This window comes from Propithecus coquereli, unplaced genomic scaffold (assembly GCF_000956105.1).
Source record: "Propithecus coquereli isolate 6110/MARCELLA unplaced genomic scaffold, Pcoq_1.0 Scaffold155, whole genome shotgun sequence".
NCBI classification, from domain to species: Eukaryota; Metazoa; Chordata; class Mammalia; order Primates; family Indriidae; genus Propithecus; species Propithecus coquereli.
Genome location: NW_012139969.1, coordinates 2,993,173 through 3,015,718, shown reverse-complemented (window position 1 = coordinate 3,015,718; position 22,546 = coordinate 2,993,173). Strand labels below are relative to the sequence as shown.

The following is a 22,546-nucleotide window of genomic DNA, read 5'->3' as shown; positions in this document are numbered from 1 at the left end:
ATTTCTGTTAGATGTATAATTACATTACATTACCAACTTTTCTGTTCTGTAACTGATTCTTTCATGTTTGTCAATAGGTTAATTCAGAAAATTATAAACCACTGTGTTTATAATATATAACAATATAAACGCTAATTGTAGAACCAAGTGATCGAATATATCCAGAGAGAAATACACATCATCTTCTAAGTCTGTTCTGCTCCAAGAAGCATATTTCATTTGTCCAAGTCAGATGATTATGTTTTACATTCTATCACTATCTTAAAAATCACAAATAGGGTTGTGAAGGACTTTAGATCCTTATTAATTAAGTGAAGTCATACAGTTTGTACCATATGAGGCAAGAGACAAACTAAACTTCAATATGTGTGTTAATCACATTACAGTGGAGCGTATCATCTGTACAGTGTTTACAGTGGAAAAACATTGTTCTTATTTAATTATAATAGTCTCAGCTATGTATTGACTTTTATTTTAGTTTTTTATTAAGTCCTAAAATATATTCAGTAAAGTGTATAAAGTACATTAACCTTAAAAGTATATTTGTTTTACTATCCAGATCAAGGTATAGAACTTTACCAGTACTCAGAATATTCATCCTTGTGTCCCTTCCCAGTCAGTATCCTTCTCATCTCTGCTACCTATCCTGATTTCTGTCACCATTAGTTTTGCCTGTTCTTGAATATTGTTTAAATGAAATCATACAGCATGTATTTCTTTGTGTAAGTATGTCTGCTTCAGTTACCATAATGCCTTTGAGATTCATATATGTTGTTAAATATATCTATGTTTTGGGTTTGTTTTTTTATTATTACTATATAGTCTTTCATTCTCCTGATAATAGATGTTCGGAGTTTTTTAGTTTGGTTTTGGCTGCTATGAAAAAAACTACAGAGAGTATTCCTGTATGTCTTTTGGTGGACATGTACTGATTTTTGGGGGGTGTTTACTTAGGAGTAAAATTTCTAGCTTTAATAGATACTGTTAAATGGTTTACTATAGTGGTTCTTCTGATACTCCTTTCAGCTGTGTATGAGAGCTCTAGTCTTTGCCCATACTTGTGTCACCTGTATTTTTTAATTTTAACCATTCGGTTGATGTGTAGGAATATCTCACTGTGGTTTTCATTTGCAGTTTCCTCGTGGAAAATGTAGAACATCTTTTCCATATATTTATTAGGCATTTGGATATCCTTTTTTACGAAGTACCCATTCAAGTCACTTGCCCATTCTTAAAATTTGGTTATTTTCTCTGTCATTTACTTTGTAAGAATTCTTTAAATAATGCCATAGGAATCTTTTTAGATACAATGTATTTACAACTATTTTTTCTCAATGTATAGCTTGCATTTTCTTTCTAAAAGAAAGGTGATTTTTTTTTTATGAACAAAAGATTTTTTAAAGGAGTTTTCATTTTGGTGTCTAATTGATCATTTTCCCCAATTTATGACTATTGTTACTTAAGAAATTTTTTCTTACCCCAAGTTGTATTTATTTTTAAGGCACATAGAGTTTATGGAGAATGCTTTGATAACGTGTAACTTTATATGCCCCATAGTGGAATAAATCGAATGTCCACGTTATTTCTCCTTAAGGAAACATAGAAAAGCACTGACTTTAGTATTCTAGGTAGGAAATTTAGCACAAGAGCTATAGGATACTGTTTTAGAATGTATGCTTAAAGGATCAGAGCTGAAGTTCATACTGAAATAACTTCCTAGTTTCATTGAAATATAAGGTGAAACAATTGAAGTTTTGGTAAGTTTAAGTATAAGGTTAAGTATATAGATTAGGGGTAAATTATTGATCAGTATTAGTAATTTAAGCTTTTAAAAATGTTACTGAACCATAAATACAAGCTTACAGATTGAAGGAAGCCAGGGAATAGTGGGCGAGGGTGCATGAAGCAGATTCTGTGGGGCCTGATATGCCAATATACAGTCTCTGGCTTTGATTCTGGTAGAGCCATGAAGAGAGGATTTTGAGCAGAGACATGGTCAGGGAGGACTGCTTTGACTGCTAGTTTAAAAAAAAATGCTATAATTGGGAGTAAGGAGATTGGTTGGGAGACTGTTACAACAGTCCAGGTGAGAGATGATGGTGGTTTGTATCAGGATGGTAACAGAGGACAGATTTCACCATTTTCAGATGGTGAAAAATAGTTGGATTTTTAATTTATTTTGAAGGTAGAGTCAGGGTTAGATGTGGGGCATAAGAGAAGAGTCGAGTCAGGGATGACTGCAAAATTATTTTGACCTTTAATTGTGATTAAATAAATTCAGGTGACAGTAAATATTATATTAATTTTTATAGTGAGAAATTTGAGCAAAGGTTTATTATAAAGATGTTAATCACATTATCATAATTCTCTAACCCAAATGCCCAACCGTAAAGGAAGATGGAATGTAATACAATCATTAAAATTAGTTCATGAATTATTTTAATGACACTGGAAAGTGCCTATAATAATGTTAGCCAAAAAAAAATAAGACACAAAATTATACATAATAGGTTCTATATTTAAAATTATCATACATTTACAAAAAAATCCAGGTTCATAATAATTTTGAGTGGTGGTTCCTCTCGAGTAATAGTTACAGGTGGCTTTTATTTTCTTCTTTATGCTTGTGTAATTTGTATGTCAGAACAAAAATCTTTTTAAAGTTAAATATTTTTATTATTAATCTTAAATTGAAGTATAATATTGTTGAATTACACAGGGTGCTATATAAGCATAAGGTATGGTTTAGCAGTTGGCATTAATTAAAAAAAAAAAATACCTTTTGTTTAACATCACGTGGTTTCAAATCACAGCTCTCTAGCTATCTTGTTTGTTAAAACAGAATGTTATCCCCAAACTGAAGGGTGGTTTAATACATCTGACACTGTGCTCGGCATGTATAGTTGGTATTCAGTAGAAGTCCTTTTGTTTACCTAGAGATCTACCTTCCATTAGGAGAGGTGGCATAATAACTATTTTCAACTTAAGTGATGGCAACAGGTCTTTATCTAGAGAATTAGCTTATTAATGACCAAAAGGACACTTGCCTTCTTCTTGAGAGTAGCTATTTTCAAGGATGGGAGTTCACTTTCTTTTACTTCCCTATTATCAGGTAAACTAAGGTAGAAACCTTGGCCTAATAACTATGGCTAATCTTTGCTCTTACTGGCCCTGCTGGGTCATGCCAGGTTTAGGGAGCTCATTAAGCTAGGATCAACTATAAGAAATCATTAAGGTTTGTCATATCAGAGAAACATTAGGGGTAATAGATGTGTAATTAAGATGTGATTGTTTAACACATTTACTGCCATGTGAGTTGGATTTAACTCACTCTAGTTTTGAGCCTGGGCCCTTGTGAAGCATGTGTAACTCACATGTCTCTTCACCTTGTGAGCTGCAAGAACTATTTTTCAAGTTGCATATGACTCAAACACAGAAAACGATAAAACATAACAAAGTTTTCATTAAATTTAGAAAGGCTTGTTTTGTTTTTGAAGTTTTTATTCTATTTTTGTAATAAAATACTGTGGCCCCAAGGAAAAAATTTTTTTTCTAGTGTGGCAGTGTGTTAAGAATCAAAGCATCTGACTTTGGGTTGATGCTTTCCTTATTTTTTAATTGAGGTAAAATTCATGTAATATAAAATTCACCATTTTAATTACAGCTGTCCTTCAGTATACGTGGGAGATTGATTCTAAGACCCCCACTCCCCACTCCAGGTGTACTAGAATCTGCTCACACTCAAGTCCCACCGTTGGCCCTATGCAACCCATATGTATGAAAAGTCAGCCCTTCATATATGTGGGTTTCATGTCCCATGAACATTATATTTTTGATGCCTGTTTGGTTGAAAAAAAAAATCTGTGTATAAGTGAACCCGTGCAGTTCAAACCCATCAATTGTATTTTAAAATATATAATCCAGTGGCTTTTAAGTACGTGCATAATGTTGTGCACCTATCACCACTACCTAATTCCAGAATATTTTCATCACCCTGTATCCATTAAGCAGTTGCTCCCAATTGTTTCCTTCCCTTAGACCCCAGCAGCCACTTGCCATCTTTCTATCTGTATGGATTTGCCTATTCTGGACATTTTATATAAATGGAATCATGTAACATATGGCCTTTTATGACTGGCTTCTTTCACTTACTTTCATGTTTTCCAGATTTATCCTCGTTGTAGCATAAATCAGTATTTCATTCCTTTTTATTGCTAAATAATGTTTCACTATATGGATGTTTTCACTTTTTGTGGAAACATTTGGGTGTTATATGAACATTTGTGTACAAGGTTTTTATTAAACACCTGTTTTTAATTCTCTTGGGTATGTGTACACCTCAAAGGGGAATTGCTGGGTCATATGGTAACACTATGTTTAACTTCTTGAGAAACCGCCAAATGTACTAATTATTTTTAGACCACAGTTCCAACATCTGTGAAATGTGGAGGTTTACTCATTTAAAACATATTTACTGAACACTTTCTGCTGGTCAGGCATTGTGCTGGACACAGGAGATCCTTTCATGGAGCTTACTGTTTGATTGGGGATGGGGAACAGGAAGACAGATGTTAAATGATAATACAGATAACTGTCTAATTAAAATTATGATAAATTCTATAAAGATGTTTATGGTGCCCTGAGAACTAAGAGGGAAGCCCACCTGTAGTCCTAGCTACTTAGGAGGCTGAGGCAGGAAGATCGTTTGAGCCCAGGAGTTTAAGTCTAGCCTGGGCAACATAGTAAGACCCTGTCTCTTTGAAAAAAAAAGAAAGAAAGAAAAAGAACTGAAATGGGATCTACAACTAGAGTGTGGGAACCTGATCAGGAAAGGCTTCTTGAGTGAGTAACAGTATATGTTAACTGAGTGAAGTAATACTAATAGCATCTAATATTTATTGAGTGCTTACTATTTGATTTGCCAGGCACTGTTCTAGTCTCCCAGCTCTTTTTCTGCTATGTATTTTACAGATCAGTAAGCTGAGTTATGGAGCGATCAAAGAACTCCCTTCAATTCATAGCTAGTGAGTTGTGAAGCCAGTATTCAAACCTAGCTGTCCCACCTCAGAGCCCCATCATGATATTCCGTTTCTTTTTCCTTTCCAAGGGAGGCAGCCTTATGTGAAGCCTCTGAGGAAAGGTGGTACACGCTGTTTTTGAGGAAATATAGTAACATGGATGTGACAGGAGTACACTGAAAGTGGTACCGGACAGGGTGGGGTCTTGTGGAAAGAAAGAGGTAGGATGTGAAGCTCTAGAGTTAGATGAGTTTAGATCATACAAAACTATCTTGTTCGTTTAAAAGACTTTATCGGGGTTGAACTACGTGCATATTCAACATATTCAGCATTCTTCCTGGCTTTGTCAGTGGTTACTCTTTTTCCCCCCTGCTTCAACATCATTCTCTTATAACACACTTAGAGGGGTATTTGTCACAGAACTAATGAAACTTGAGCTTCAATGTTCCTCACTTTCATGGATGGCCTCCTGTGAGTGCTAGAATTTGTTGTGAATTATAGAGTGTTCTAGGTGGACAAAGGAAGCCAGGATATAGTCAGTAAGCATTTCTGGTAGATTGTCAAGAGCTCTCAGAAGAAGGCCCTCAAAATTATATAAATTATAAGCTTTAGATATCGCAAAACTTGGATCCATTCCTTAACACTCCTGTCAGCAACATCTGTCTCATTTCACACAGATTTTGGGTGGGGGTCTGAAGGAAGGTGGCTGAGAATTGCTGTCTTACGGCATAATATCAGAGTGTGAAGGCTCCGAAATGGGCCTAAACTTGACAGTAGTTGGTAAGTCATCAGGCTATAATAAAAACTAGGTAAAAGTGGATTATTTAAAATATAAGAAACATGGAGAAAATGTCTATCAAAATAAAACTATAGAAACTTTGAAATTATTGTTTTGATTAGTACAGTTACATTTGTTGATAGTCTGTGTGCCCTTCAATATATTCAACTTTGGCAGTTTTTATAGCCATAGCATAAACGATTTTTGAAATTTAATAAATATGAAAACTACCCTTGGCTGAAAACTTTCTAATAAATTATTCTTATTCTTGGTTTCAGGCGCCTCATCACAGATTCAAAAGTTAAATTAAAGTATCAGCATTTAATAACAAATAGCTTTGTAGAGGTAAGTGATTTAAGTTTTCCCTCTTTTAATAAAAGGAATTCTGTTTATTTATAGAAACATTATTTTTTAAAAAATCTTATCGATCAACCATAAGAAACACTTTCCCGTATTTAGAAAGCATACCAACACACCTTTATCCTCAAAGGAATATGACAAACCAATAAATGGTCTGTCTTCATAGATCTTGAGCTCTGTTAGTAAAATTATTTTTATAATGTTCTTCCTTTATTTCTCTTTATCCTTAGCAGAGAATCATAGTAGATTACTAATCATGTCATGTTTAATCATGTTTTGGAGTCTAACCCTGCTGTTTCTCTGCTAGATTTGGGTCTCATTATCAGTAAATCTTGTTAATGAAGAATTCTGTCATTTATTGGAACCTGTTCATGCCCATTTGTTCTGTGACTGCTTTTGTACTGCAGTGGCGAGGTTGAATAGTTGCTACAGTGACTGTTATGCCCCGCAAAACCAAAAATCTTTTTTTCTGGCTCTCTACAGAGTTTGCCAGCCCCCATATGAGAGCATCAGGGTAACTTGGTATTTTAATTCTAGAAAATAATTTCTATTTCTGTTAGAAATCAAATGGAACACAGCATATTTTAGAAATAGTATATTTTTTGAAATGGTCAGTGGACTTCTGGTACAAAGTGTTATTTAGCCATGTTTTGTTCCATAATAAAAGTTATATTTCTGGTCGAGTGCAGTGGCTCACACCCATTATCCCAGCACTTTGGAAGGCTATGGTGGGAGGATCACTGAGGCCAGGAGTTTGAGACCAACCATAGCGAGACCCTGTCGCTACAAAAATAAGAAAAAACTAGCTAGGCATTGTGGTGTCTACCTATGGTGCCAGCTACTCAGGAGGCTGAGGTGGAAGGATTGCCTGAGCCCAAGAGTTCAAGGTTACAGTGTGCTATGGTTGTGCCACTGCCCTCCAGCCTGGGTGACAGAGCAGCAAGACCCTGTCTCTAAAATTTTTTAAAAAAGTTATATTTCCTTTTGAGAAACGAAATACAGTCTTGACCTATAGTTTAGGAACTGGCTTTTCCTCTGAGAAGAGGTTTTATGATCAAAAGGAGAAATTTCATGTAAATCCTTTAGCTTATTAATTATTTTGTAGCATCTAAACACCTTCCCTGATTAAGAACATATCTGGTTTTCTTGCATCTTGGGAAAATTACCCTAAAATAGAACTATAAATAAATTGATGCTTTTTAATGATCACATAATGGGTAATTGTTTTAAAGTTTTTCAGTGGGATTTTGAAGAAAGAACAAGGGACAGTTGATATATTTTATACAACCAGGTCTTCAGGGATCAATAGTTTTAGAAAAATAGTACATGCAAAAGCATTGCTATAGAAGACTACAGCAGGTTTTTCTATGCTTGTCTCATCATCGTTCTTTTGCTCTTTGCACTAGGGAGGCAATATAAATAATTGTTTGGTGTACTAGGAGATCTTGCATCATGACTTAATTTACTGTCATTTTATTATTTTCTAACTTGTTTTTCAGTGCAATCGACTATTAAAGTGGTGTCCTGCCCCAGATTGCCACCATGTTGTCAAAGTTCAATATCCTGATGCTAAACCTGTTCGCTGCAAATGTGGGCGCCAATTCTGGTAAGCAAATTTTTTTCTAAATTGGAATAGCACGCATACCTTTTTTATTTCTTCTGTCTATTCTTGGTAATAAAATAGAAAAAAATATTTACCTCAGGCAGGGGGATGAGTGATGTTATTAAATAGTGTATATTTCTTTTAAGTAAGAATCAGATGAAAAAGTCACATCTTAAATAATTTTTCTTCTTTCCTTGATGTTCTAACTTTTCGATATATTTTTTATGGAGAAAAATTCAGCTATAATAACATCTTCCTGTATGTCCCACTGTAACTTACATTGGAGCAAACTTATAGATCTGGGACTATAACTTTCCTTTACTCTGTCAAGTTTTAGTCTTCTAGAAAGGAAGTGTGCAGGTTGATTGGATGTACTTTTTAACTAAGAGTTTTCCTGTGGCTCTTCTGGGCCAGTTTTCTTGATAACTTGGGCTTTTGGAGTTCTATACTATACTACTCTTCAGCCTCTGAATTCAAGATTTGACTTACTGGGAAATTTCCAATGCCACATATTAAGGGGTGTCTTAGTTTGGGCTGCTTTAACAGGCTTTCTCATTTTTTCCCAATGTGGATAGGCTGAGAATTTTCAAAATTTTTAAGTTCTAATTCCCTTTTAACAGTTTGTCTTTAAGTCATTTCTCTTTTGCATTTTTCTATAAACACTCAAGAGATGCCAAGCTGCATCTTCAGCACTTTGCTTAGAAATTTCCTCAGTCAAATATCTAATTTCATTGCTTACACAGCCTGCCTTCCACGAAACAATAGGACACAAACACAATACAGCCCCTACTTCTTTGCTGCTTTATAGTGAGGATGGCCTTTCCTCCAATTTCCAATAGCATGTTCCTCTTTTTCATCTGAGACCTCATCACCGTGTTTCTACCAGTATTCTGTTCACAACTGCTTAGGTTTTTCTCGAAGATGATTGAGGTTTTATCTGTACGCGTCTCTTTCTGAACCCTCACCAAAGTCACCCTTAACAGTTTGTTCATGGCAATCTAGGCTTTTTCTAGCATGTACCTCCAAACTCTTCCAGCCTCTATCCGTTACCCAGTTCCAAACTGGCATTCACATTTTAGGTTTTGTTACAACGGCACACTCACTTTTCAGTACCAGGTTTCTTAGTCCATATATGCTGTTATAACAAAATACCATAAACTGGATGGCTTACAAACAACAGAAATTTATTTCTCACAGTTCTGAAGGCCTAGAAGTCCCAAGATCAAGGCATCAACAGATCTGTTGTCTGGTGAGGGCCCACTTTCTGGTTCATAGATGGTGCTTTCTTGCTGTGTCTTGACATGGTGGAAGGGACAAGGCAGCTCTCTCAGGCCTCCTTTATAAAAGCACTAATCCCATTTGTGAGGGCTCTGCCTTCATGACTTAACCACTTCCCCAAAGCCCCACATCCTGCAATACCATCACATTGGTGATTAGGTTTTAGTGTTTGTATTTTGGGGGATAAACATATTTAGACCATGCTGGAAGTTAAGATAATCTGTTTCTTTGAGGATCTTTAGGAGTGAGAAGCCACTCAAGCCAAGGGTCTCTAGTCCTCGCAAATGGATATTTTATTGGTATTCTTTACCTTTTTTCCCCCCTCCAAACATCTATAGAGTTAGATTTAAACAGTAATATTTCTAAAAAGAGCAGGTAAACTCAGAGATTGAATATGTGTAAAATACATCCTATTTTTGTAAAGATTAAATGCATTATTGTTTCAGAGTTTACCCTGTAAACAGAAGGTAGATTCTGATTTCATGCCTACTTTCAATGAATTTTAGTGTCAAATATTTCAAACATAAAGTATAGAGAGTAACAACAATGGATACTTATGTAGCTGCAACACAACTTAATCAAAATCAGTATTTTGTTTTCTTTAAGAAATAAAATACAACACATACATTTTAAACTCCTTCGTTCCCTGCTCCATCCCATTCCTCATGTCCTCAGGATAATAGATAACCATTATCCTGACCTCATTTAGATCAATGGTACTTTCTTCTGTTTAGCAAAGGATTTTTTGGCATTCTAAGTTACTTGATTAGCTAACTAATAAGCCATTCATGGTTATTTTTTCTGAAGCGTTTGTGTTTATTCTTAATTTATACATTTTTTACAAGTGCATATACCACGAGCCTAAAAAAATGGTGATGAATTATTAGTTAGTGTATATTTAGAGATTATTCAGTCTTTTGTTTTATACCTTGCTCAGTTCCATTTCTCTTTATAGGGCTGAGGTTCATTTATTTAAATTATGCAAAGATGTGACCTTCTTCCCACATGTCGAGTACTGTGTATTAGTACTAAGTTATATTATTAACCTATAAAGTCAGACTTTTCTTCTTCGTTGGCGGTGTTAAGTAAAAGATTAAATATGCACTGATGAAGGATTGGTTGGAAGTTCTGAATACAGTCTGAAACATAAAACCAGTCTAGTAACAGCTACGAAATTGTCATCAAAGCATGTCTTCATGCTTATAGTCATTCTTCATTTCATATGTACTTAGTACCCACTGCATACTAATTCTAATACTAAATTCTAGATAATTAACTATAAAATAAGACATGATTACTGCCCTTGTATTTGCCAGTCACTAGAAATGGTGGCAATACTGTGAAACTATTATAAAGCATGAAATGGTTGGCCGGTTTACTTACTGACAGTAGGTAGGACTTAATGCTTTTAACTCTTTGTGTCACTTAACAGCTTTAACTGTGGAGAAAATTGGCATGATCCTGTTAAATGTAAGGTGAGTTTGTCTGGCATTTTTATTTTTAAATAATATGATGGAACCCTTCTAAGACTTGATGATTTTGTTATTTATCCGTAGTAGATAGAAGATTTTATTTTTTCCTTTTCGTTTCAGATGATCACTGTAGGTATTCAGAGGTCATTCCTTAGGATGAGTAAAGTCAGCTCCTGATTATTATTAGGATAACCATGGTTAAGGCACCTCTTCAACAGACTTTCTAGTTAGTGGTATAACACACCCTGTAGCTGGGCTTCTCTTCAGTCTAGGGGTTCCCCACTCAGTTTCAGCCAGAGAGAATTCTCCTTTGGTTGATCTTACATATACTGAATATCACAGCTATAGGATTTCCCAAGTTCAAGAGGAAGGAAGCCTTCCTTATTCATTGGCTTTTACATTGAAGCTTGACTGTAGTTAAGTGATGAAGTAATTTGCTATTTTAAAAAATCTTTTGTTACACCCTAAAAGTTGTTGTTTTCAAACAGTGGTTAAAGAAGTGGATTAAAAAGTGTGACGATGACAGTGAAACTTCCAATTGGATTGCAGCCAACACAAAGGTTGGTGTTTTTCCTTTAGTAACTCTTAGTGATGAAACTGATAAGGATAAGTGCATCAGCATTAGCAAAAGCAATTAATTAAGTTTACCTAGTTGTAGGCCTTGTTTCACTTTTTTCTCCATTTTTTTTTCCAGAATGCTTGCCTACTAATAATTTTCCTTCATTTTAATATTTGAGTTTATTTTAGGGTATTGAGTACAGTGCACAGTGCTCTGTAGTATGCACAGTGCTCTGCCTTATGTTTCTTTTATTGGAAAAATCTTAGTTTCTTGTAGAAGAAAAGGCGATATGATTTTTCAAGTCAGGGGTTTGTGCTTGACTGCCTTGTAGTATACAAATATAGAGTTTACTCTACCTAGCTTGGTTCCGTAGGCTAATTTACATTTCTGCCGTAAACTCCCAGGGTTTTACATTTTAGGAGTCATTCTTAAGGGGCACAATTTGAGCAGAGTAACTGAGTAACTGTTAAGTTTTTATTATGTAACTGAACTGGGCTTAACAAAAATTTCTTTAAATCTACTTCATGTTAAACTTCTAAAATATGCTTTATTAAGAGATTTGACTCCTGAAAAGTGGAAATTCTGAGGTATTATGGGTCTTCCTTGTTTTTTTGTTTTTAATTATGTTATACATTGCTTATGATACTAGTTTCAAACTGCTAGTCTCTTTATGATCATGAACCACTTCCTTAACCCTAGACAGATGTCTTATAAGTGCAAGTAATCTTGAGCACCCTTCTTTACTATCACTAAGCACACATTTGAAATCCAATTGTATACCCAGCCAGTCTCTTAATAAATTGTATAAATATCAATCCTGTAAGTGACAGTAGTAATGAATGATAGCATGATTCATAGACCATTCATTTTTGGTATTGTCTTTCGCATATGAAGATGACACTATAAAGAATGCTGCGTTTGACCAGTAGTATTACAGTTTCACACTGTCCTTCACTCAGTCACAGGATAATGATAAGAGTAAGACATGCTTAAACGATGAAGGCCAACACACAATTTTAAGTATGTATCTTACATACTTATATTTAAAGCTTAAGTATACATTTTTGTCTCTCAGAAAGTATTAGCAGTGAAGCAGTGAATCCTGTCACATAAAACAAATGCCCAAATCTTTGAGGAATACCTGGTAGAAATTAATATTTTTGTGTTCTCTAAAACCATCATAATATGCATAAGTCATGTCACTAAAGAAAACCTTAGTAAATACACTGTAATATCAGGAAGTGGTTACTACTTTTGTTATTTTAAAAAAATTCCTAGCCAAGCATTTCTTTTTGAAAATTAAAGATTTTGCCACCAGAAATGTTCTTTAAAGTCACAGGACCCTTTAATGTGTTCTAAAAAAACTAGTATTTAGAATAGGGCAGTTATATTTTCACTAAGTAGTTTGATTAAATAATAGCCTTCTTTCTATATCGAGAGAAATCTCCAAATACTTTAAGCCCCCAGGATGATTAATAAAATAGGGAGCAGGCTTGGATGTATTTGGCTTTGTTTAGATGGTAGATTACCAAAGAAGAATGGCAATTTGTAATAACAAATTTAGTTACTTGATAGTTTTGAGATGAAACTGAAGGGTTTTTCTCTGAAGAGGTTTTAGAAGCATTTATGATTGTTATCAGCTCTTTAAACAGATTTATAGATTGTTGAACATTTTTGAGGGCTTAATACTATTTGGTTAATTAATAACCAAGAAATGTAGAATGAAACATATTTTATGCCTGAAGTTTGCTTGTTTGGGAAAATGTAAAATTTCTTACGTGGGTGATTTTAAAAATTTGATTCAAAATATGTAATAAAAGATTGCCATGTTGGCCTGTTTAAAATTGCTAGGTTATGGGCAGTGCGGTCTATCTCGCAAAGAAAGCCAAATTATGCAAATAATAATATAGTAGGTGATGTTTCCTCCTTTTGGGGGTTACAGACATCAAGCAGAATTACAGCAAATATAGTAAAAATACAAGATTTACATCTTATTTATAGTTTTAATAAAAAAAAAAAAGGCTGATTTTTCTAGATTTTTCAGAAGCAAAAACCAGTAGGCCTGTAGGACAGTGACTTTGGCTTGCCTAGCAACCAAGAAACTGGTATGGACGTGGGAAAAAACAATCTAACATGATCTCTGTAGCTTAGTTGTTAATGAGCCAAATGTAAAGAATTTAAATCATGGATATTTGGCAGGTGAAAGTTGGGAAATTCAATAGCCTCTAAATAAATTTACCAATTGAGGCCTGATTTCCTACTTGCCTGACTCTTGAGGTCAGGTTGCTTGGGTTTGGATCCTTACTTTACATTTACTACCTATGTGTTCTTGGACTAGTTTCTTTACTATTTTTTCTCTCCCTTAGTTTATTCATCTGACAAATGGAAATAGGAATAGCACCACTGTAAGAATTGTGAGTTGATACATACAAAACACTAAGAACAGTGCATGGGATATAAGGAGTACTCAATAGTTATTTTTAAATGACACTAGAAAGTATATTTACATGAACAAATTTTACCCTCCCATAAAACTATTATTACTGTGTGTATGATTAAAAGTACTTAAAATGTTATGTCCCTCAACCCTACTTTTAAAAAACCCTAGCCAGACACAGTGGTATACGCCCATAATCCCAACTGTCGGGAGGCTGAGGTGGAAGGATCGCTTGAGTCTAGGAGTTCAAGGCTATAGTACCCTATGATTGATTGGGCCTCTGAATAGCCACTGCATTCTAGCCTGGACAACATAGCAAGACTTCATCTCTAAATTAAAAAAAAAAATCCTTAAATTGTTGTATCTTAAAAGCTAGTAATAATAATGGTACTAGCTTTTTTTTTTCCTCCCCTTGAGACAGGTTCTCTGTCTGTCACCCAGGCTGAAGTGCACTGGTGTGATCATAGCTCACTGCAGCCTCAAACTCCTGGGCTCAAGGGATCATCCCGCTTCAGCCTCCTGATAGCTAGGACTCTGGGCATGTGCCACCACATCCAGTGAAATTTTGTATTTTTTGTAGAGACTGGGTCTCGCTATGTTGTTCAGGCTGATCTCAAGCAATCCTTCTGCCTGCGCCTCCTGAAGTGCTAGGAGTACAGGAGTAAGCCACTGTGCCTGACTAACAGCTCATTTTTAGTCGTACTTATTAAGTGTTTGACACTGTTCTAAGTGCTTTACATGTATTAACCACAATAAATATGGTATTTAAAAATAAACCGAATCTGGAACTGGCTTCTCCTCAATGGTAGTAATACAACCTAGTGTAGCATTGACACCAACTTTATAGTTTCTCTTCATAGGAATGTCCCAAATGCCATGTCACAATTGAGAAGGATGGCGGTTGTAATCACATGGTCTGTCGTAACCAGAACTGTAAAGCAGAGTTTTGCTGGGTGTGTCTTGGCCCTTGGGAACCACATGGATCTGCCTGGTAGGTTGGGGAAATGAAGGGAGAAGAATATGTTCACATAAGTATGCAATATATGCCACAAATTATGAATAAAATTTCTGCCTTATAGAGATTACCATCTAAATTGGGAGCTAAATAAATAAATAGAGTGTGTGATCAGTGTTTTATATGCAAGATATCCACAGAGAGGGATTAGTTAGGCATATTTCACAGAGGAGGTAACAATTGAGATGAACTTCAAGAAAGAGTAAGAGTTCATTAGTTAAAAAAGTAGTAGGAATTGAAAAAGTTGCAGCATAAGGAAAAGTAGAGTGATATGAAAGTACGTGACTTTTTCAAAGAAGAGGTGCATTTTCAAATATGTCTCTCTAGGCAAAAGTTGAAAACTAGGAGGCTGTTGGCAAAACCAAAACTGCAAGATGTGTTTTATTTACTCTGTACATCATTAGAAAGTTAGTCCCAAACTTGAAAAATTGGGAAATTGCCGAACAAAATCCATATGTTTAGCTTCTCTTTGAAACTTAGGAGGAGGTTTACATTCCTGTTTGGCAACAGTTGCCTAGAGTAGCAGTCACCTAGATGGGGCCTTTACTTTCCACTTTGATATGTTTCCCTAAGACCGAAGCTTAATATCATTTGCATGTAATCACACGGCACCATTGTTTTTCATTTAGTAGTGATAGCATACCTTTGTTAAATGCGTATTTCTTACTAGTTTGAGAAAACGCAAGTTAGACTGAAGATGCTTTAAGTTTTGAGAAAAATGGTAGCTAACACATTTCCTCATAAAAGCAAAAATATTTCTAAGTGTTATTATATAGTATGCAGATGACCCACCTCACTGATTTGTGTTATATGCCTGTCGTCTGTTGGCATTTGAGTTTGTGTCCCTTGGTTAGTTGTGGGGAATAGGAAAGTAGACTAGAGCCTAAAGTAGTCTGGATATTATCAGAAGGATTTTAAGTGGGAATGACATGGTTAGAGCTATAATTTAGATGAGAAGGCTCTGTATCATGTGCTTTGCATACATTATCTCATTCTGACTGTGCTTTATCTATGGGAGGGAAAAGATTACAGGTTTAAGACAAGGCGAAGAAGATCTGAACTTAAAACAGTGACGAGTGTTCCCTTTTAGTTTTGTTGGAACTTTCATTAGTTGTGTTAATTAAAGTAATAGTAAGAGGGGTTACTTCTCTGAAATTAATTCTAAGCCAGGTAAGAACTGATTAAGTGGAAGTGAAGAAACTGTGCCACTGTCAGAGCCAAGAAAGGGTATTTGGGGTTTAGCCAGGCAGGTACTCTAGATTTTAAGAAGGCAAACTGAAGGATTAGTGTGCTCCCAGAAATTAAATTCACCCTATACTTTTTAAACAGGTGTTTAGGTTGGTGCAAAAGTAATTGCGGTTTTGGACCACGAATTTTAAATCATTATAACTAGGCTAAAACACATCTTTATTAATCAAAATAGGAGCCATTAGAATCAACACATTTTTGCCAATGAGAAATAAGTTTGTTTATTACTGTAGCATAAAAATCCTTGCTTCAGGATTTGACAAACTCTTGGAAAGCATTTTCCCTGTAAAAAGTTGTCGAGATGCTTGAAGAAGTGATAGTCATTGGCGAGATATCAGGTGAATATGTGGATGAGGCAAAACTTCGTAGCCCAATTCGTTCAACTTTTGTAACGTTGGTTGTGCAACATGTAGTTGGGCATTGTCCTGGATAAGAATTGGGCCCTTTCTGTTGACCAATGCCAGCTGCCGGCATTGCAGTTTTCGATGCGTCTCATGGATTTGCTGAGCATACTTCTCTGCTGTAATGGTTTCACCAGGATTCAGAAAGCTGTAGTGGATCAAACTGGCAGCAGACCACCAAACAGTGACCATGACTTTTTTGGTACAAGTTTGGCTTTGGGAAGTGCTTTGGAGCTTCTTCTCAGTCTAGCCACTGAGCTGGTTGTCGCTAGTTGTTGTATAAAATCCACTTTCCGTTGCACATCACAATCGGATTGAGAAGTGGTTCGTTGTTCTGTACAATAAGAGAAGATAACACTTCAAAACGATGATGTTTTTGATTTTCAGTAAGCTCATGAGGAACCCGCTTATCGAGCTTTTTCACCTTTCCAATGTGCTTCAAATGCCGAATGACCATAGAATTAATGGTTCACATCGAGTTCTTCAGCAACTTCTCATGTAGTTGTAAGAGAATCAGCTTCAATGATTGCTCTCAACTGGCTGTTGTCAACTTATGATGGCCGGCCACTGCACTCCTCATCTTCAAGGCTCTTGTCTCCTTTGTAAAACTTCTTGTACCACCACTGCACTGTATGTTCGTTAGCAGTTGCAAGTTGTTGATGTTACAAGTTGTCTCTGCTGCTTTATGACCCATTTTGAACTCAAATAAGAAAATCTCTCGAATTTGCTTTCTGTCTAACATCATTTCTGTAGTCTAAAATAAATGTAAAATAAACAGCAAGTAATAAGTCATTAGCAAAAAAATAAAGGGAGAAATACACATTAAAATGATGTATGACATAACCACATTTAAGAATGTATTCCAATATCAAGCGGCAAATTTCAACAATGCCAAAACCACAATTACTTTTGCACCAACCTAGTGTATGTTTGTGTAATGACATCTCTAATTATAGCTCAGATTTTAAGTAAGCTGTATTTATACCTGAAAAGGGTACAGAACAAATGATGGATACAGAAGAATGAAGAATAGACTGGACCAGGAGTGTCAGAAGTGCTGCCTGTGTCTTGCCTTTACCCGTGCTGACATTGCAAGTGAACCATACTATGCTTTCCTGTTTATATCTGAAAATGCCTCACAATTGTCAAAATAGCATTCCAAGTAGCACTCTCAGTCATCTGAGTTAGAAGTATAGATGAATCCTAAATATTTGCCTTCCTTGCCTTAAAATCCTTGATAATGTTGGCAGGGCAAAGTCCAGAATGAGTTGAGGCTTCTAGATAATGTTAAAAAATATATCAGAAGGAAAGTTTTTAAGAATATATCAGAAAGGAAGAAGAGAGATTAATAGTTGACAATAAAGGTCAAGGGAAGCAATCTTTGGGCTATGTTGAATACAGTAATTGTTGCCAAGAGAGGTTTATAATCCCAGCTAAAGAGAAATTAATAATAAATCTCCCAACCCAAGTAAATTGCTATCTGGGTTACTTCAAAAACTTTAAAATGAGATCAGTGGGCAATTTTTGGTTATTTCTGACTAATATGTAAAATAGAGAAATACCTTTAGTACTGGAAGAATGTAATCCCAAACTTCTAAAATTTGTGATTGGTTTCACAAACTACATATGAACCACATAACTTAATTTTTCTCATGTGAAATCCCAGAATCCAATGGTATCACTAGAATGATAGATATGGGGATGTTTTCTAGATTTCAGCAAGGTATTTCAGTGTGGACTGAGAAATTTGTGGTCTAGGCAATGAATGTAAAGCATGGATATTTGGCATTGATTGGCCGTTTTTTGGAGTACAGATAATGGATTTATGTCTTCCTTATGAAATGCTTTAAAGGCTTGCTGTGAAAGGTGGTGTTCTCATATTTTTTTTCCTAATGTATTAAGTATATACTGCTTTCGTGGTCAGGTTTATTGGTAATTTGCTTGAAGAATTGTTTAAGAATCTTAAACATGTTTTTGGTTAATATCAAAAAAAGATATTTGATATCTCTTTAACTCTTAAATCCTGAAGAACTTGAAAAACTGAAAGAGCCCCAATTTAACAAGATTTAAATTAAACTCAACATTCTTCCTTTAGATCTAAAATGATCACCATTAAAAGATTCTGAAGACATAACAATAGCATGTGAGCGGTATACCCGTTGGTTAAGAGCATGAGCCTCATTTGGCAGACAAGCAAAGTTTATTTCCCAGCTCTGAAATTCTGTAGTTATGTGACCTTAAGTTTGTTGCTTACCTTCTTTAAATCTTATTCTTCATCTGCTCCATCAGGATAATAATACATATTTCATAAGGTGTTTGAGGGGATTAAATGTGTTAATACATTTAAAGTTCTTAGCAAGTGCTGGTATGTAGTAAGCGCTCAATAAATAGCTGCTCCCATAATGTAGGGCTCCCCGTAAAAGACATATGGTAACCAAGACAAGGGAAGTGCCAGCCTTACTCATCTCCACTCTGTGCTGGTATCTTTGGGCATGTGGCATTTTGTATATCATTCAGTTTTCATGTGACTTTTTTTTTTCGTGACAGAGTCTTGCTCTGTTACCTGGGCTGTTGTGCCATGGCATCAGCCTGGCTCACAGCAGCCTCAAACTCCTGGGCTTAAGTGATCCTCTTGCCTCAGCCTCCCAAGTAGCTGGGACTACAGGCATGCACTAGCACGCCCAGCTTATTTTTACTATTTTTAGTAGTTCTTATTCAGGCTGATCTGGAACTCCTGCCCTGAAGCGATCTTCCCACCTCGGCCTCCCAGAATGCTAGGATTACACGTGAGCCACTGCACCTGGCCTTCAGTGACTCTTAATAAACTATAATAGCATGTGTAGCACATAGCACAGCATCTGTTTTGGGTAAGCCATCAGCTATTGATTCTCTTTGATTTTTATGAAAGAGCAGACAAGAAAGTTTTTAACTGGGGAAAGTTGGGAATATTTGGCCTAAGTAACAGATGACCTAGGAAATAAGATAATCTCTTCCTTAATAACTTGAGTTAGAAATTCAGACTATGGTCAGTGAAAGCTCTAGAATGACCATGTTTTCTAATGATTATTGCAGATCAGCTGTTTTGGAGTGGACTGCCTCAGGAGGTGGGAAATTTCCTGTTACCAAGTAGAGAACTGATCCACTATTAATAGAGAGGATTCAAACACTATGTGTAGATTAGATTCAGCAACACTTTCAGGTCCTGTCAGCCTGCTAATTCTATCATTATAACAGTAGAACTCTGGCTATTTTAACATCTCAGTTTATCTGTTACAAAAGAGAATGTTGGTTTTAGGTAATTTCTAAATCCAGGTTAAAATTTTGTTCCTTTTCATTCGTTTATTTCTTTATGGAATTCTCTTAATTTATTTTAAGGTACAACTGTAACCGTTATAATGAGGATGATGCAAAGGCAGCAAGAGATGCACAGGAGGTAAGTATATTTGTTACAGGGTAAGAGTTGAATAGGAATGTACATTGTATATTCATTAGGGAATAATTCCGTAGGGAATAATTTAGCAGACATTTTCAATTCTGAAAGATTTCTGAAAAGACATTCCAGGAGATGCTAGGTATTTATTTACATTTAGAAGGGTATCTCATCCAGAATGCTTATCAGGGACAGTCTTGTGAATAAGTTTTGTTTGCTTTCTTTTAATTAATGTAGTCATATAGTACACAATTTCAGGTTTTAGTAGTCTTGGTGTCAAGATTGATTCCCCTCCAAACAAGGGCAGTAGACAGCAGTATTTATTAAATGGTCCTGCTCCTATTTATAGGCAATATTTCACTTATTTTTATTTATTTATTATTTTACCTCAGTGTTCATCAAGAAGGTCTAATGATTATAGGTGAGCTGATTTGGAATGGATTGTCTCAGGAGCTGAGAAATTCCCTGTTACTAGATAGAGAAATTGTTCACTATTATAGAAGCAATCCAAACACGCGATGTGAACTAGATGCTATGACACTTTGAGTCCGTTCATTCTGGTAATTCTGCCGTAATTGTAGAATCCTAGAATTTATGAGTTCTTAGTGTCCATTCATTCTGCGCTGAAGTTCCCCAGCTGTCCCAGATGTGTTCTTTTCAACTGATTTTCTTAGGGTGCAGTTAGAAACATGGTCTGCCTCTGTTGCCTATTGCTTCACTTTTTAATGTTTCTTTAAAATTAATTTCTAATAAAAATAACATAAACAGAATATATATATATATATATATATAAAATAAATAACCTAGTCTGTTACATTGTTAAAGGTGAAAGTTCTGTGTCTCACTTTTTTAAAAGCCTGGAAAATTGTATTTTGTGATTATAAATGATGAGTATTTTATAGACTTTCACAGTATTTGTATTCTTTTAAAGGGAAAAAAATTCCCACAAGTTCCATTGTTGGCTTAAATTACATTTATCATATAATGTTATTTAAATATGTAAATGTAAAACCAGCTATAAGGTCTTATATGCTCTTATACAACTAGACAGCCAAACCAAGAGAACTACAAAATCAGTGAAATTGAGTGTTAATTTGGCAGATATGTTGTTTGGTGAAATTAAATTACTGTTGATAGACTGCTCTTTGGTTGAAGTTTTTTTTTTTTTTTTTTTTTTTTTTTGAGACAGAGTCTGGCTCTATTGCCCTGGCTAGAGTGAGTGCCGTGGCGTCATCCTAGCTCACAGCAACCTCAAACTCCTGGGCTCAAGCGATCCTACTGCCTCAGCCTCCCTAGTAGCTGGGACTACAGGCATGCGCCGCCATGCCCGGCTAATTTTTTCTATATGTATATTTTTAGCTGTCCAGATCATTTCTTTCTATTTTTAGTAGAGACGGGGTCTCGCTCTTGCTCAGGCTGGTCTTGAACTCCTGACCTTGAGCGATCCACCCGCCTCGGCCTCCCAGAGTGCTAGGATTATAGGCGTGAGCCACCACGCCCGGCCTGGTTGAAGTTTTTTAAAGTTAGTTTTACTGTGCTACTAAGTGTCTAAGTGTCATATGATAACTTGTTCTCCTGCCAATTTTCTGTACTCCAGCTACTGTAAACATTCATTCCTACAGTGTGTCATGATTTGATTTGCCCAGAATTTATTGTTGATGTATACTCGTATCACTTACCTTTCTCATTGGTACAATTAAAGTAATACTGGATGCCAGTTTTAGCCATTTCACAAATGTAGCATTCTCCATTCATCCAGATGATCTAGAGTATTTGAATTTTTTTTCCTTTAGATTATTGTCAGATTTTTAAGCACATTTAAACATTTTTAAGTATTTTAAAATTCCATAATCTGCTGAGACCAGGTCATTGGGTACCCCTATTCCACTACCATCTAGTGGTCCTTAGATTCTAATTTAGTACCCCATATAATTTTTATATAAAAGTTCTACAATGACAGTCATGCTTTTTCCAACCTCCTATTTAGACTTGATTCTGCTGCTGTATTTTTTATTTAGCTCATTTTGTTATTACATCTCCTTCTGTTGTTTTATCTTAGCCTTTTCTCTTTTATGGCTCTCTGCTTCTGTTTTAAGCAGTCATGATCATCTTAAATCCTACTAAAGAAAGAGGCCATACATTTTCCTAAAATTTTCTTCTAATTTTTTTTTTTTTTGAGGCAGAGTCTGGGTCTGTTCCCCGGGCTAGAGTGCCGTGACGTCAGCCTAGCTCACAGCAACCTCAAACTCCTGGGCTCAAGCGATCCTCCTGCCTCAGCCTCCCGAGTAGCTGGGACTACAGGCATGCGCCACCATGCCCGGCTAATTTTTTTTTTCTGTACATATATTTTTAGTTGTCCAGATAATTTCTTTCTATTTTTAGTAGAGACAGGTTCTCGCTCTTGCTCAGGCTGGTCTCGAACTCCTGACCTTGAGTGATCTACCCGCCTTGGCCTCCCAGAGTGCTAGGATTACAGGCGTGAGCCACTGCACCCAACCCTCTTCTAATTTTTGTAGTAATTCTTTTTAGTCTACAGAGAAATGTTCTTTTCTCTTATGCTGCATTTTATTTTCCTAATTACCATGGTGGACTTTTAGTTTTTACATAGCTAGACCTAGCTAGAGTAGTCTAGCTAGTAGTCTAGCTAGGTCTAGCAATCTAGCCAGATGATGGTATTTACCAACAGAGAAAGTATATGAGTTATCCTTGATCTGATCTGGTCTTCATTTGGGTGCTAGTAGAATTCCTTTCTGAGATCTGTAGATAGGGTGGGTCATTTTCTATGAAGGGTCAGATGATAAATATCTTTAGCTTTACATACTATATGGTTGGTCTCTACTATGGCTACTCAGCTCTGCCTCTGGCTCTGTAATGCTAAAACTTAAATGAATGGGTGTGACAGTGTTCTGTGTAAACTTTGTTTACAAAGACAGGTGGTAGTTAGATT

General features: G+C 35.8%; 1 protein-coding gene across 1 annotated transcript in view; it reads left to right on the top strand.

Moving 5' to 3' along the window:
- The window catches only part of ARIH1 (ariadne RBR E3 ubiquitin protein ligase 1), a 108,025-nt gene that overhangs the window by 74,052 nt on the left and 11,427 nt on the right, over positions 1–22,546 (top strand). Inside the window, exons 6-11 of the mRNA XM_012640625.1 lie at positions 6,075–6,141; positions 7,656–7,762; positions 10,470–10,512; positions 10,998–11,069; positions 14,366–14,496; positions 19,545–19,602. Of these exons, the coding sequence (XP_012496079.1) occupies positions 6,075–6,141; positions 7,656–7,762; positions 10,470–10,512; positions 10,998–11,069; positions 14,366–14,496; positions 19,545–19,602 (478 nt within the window). The remainder of the gene's footprint in view (positions 1–6,074; positions 6,142–7,655; positions 7,763–10,469; positions 10,513–10,997; positions 11,070–14,365; positions 14,497–19,544; positions 19,603–22,546) is intronic.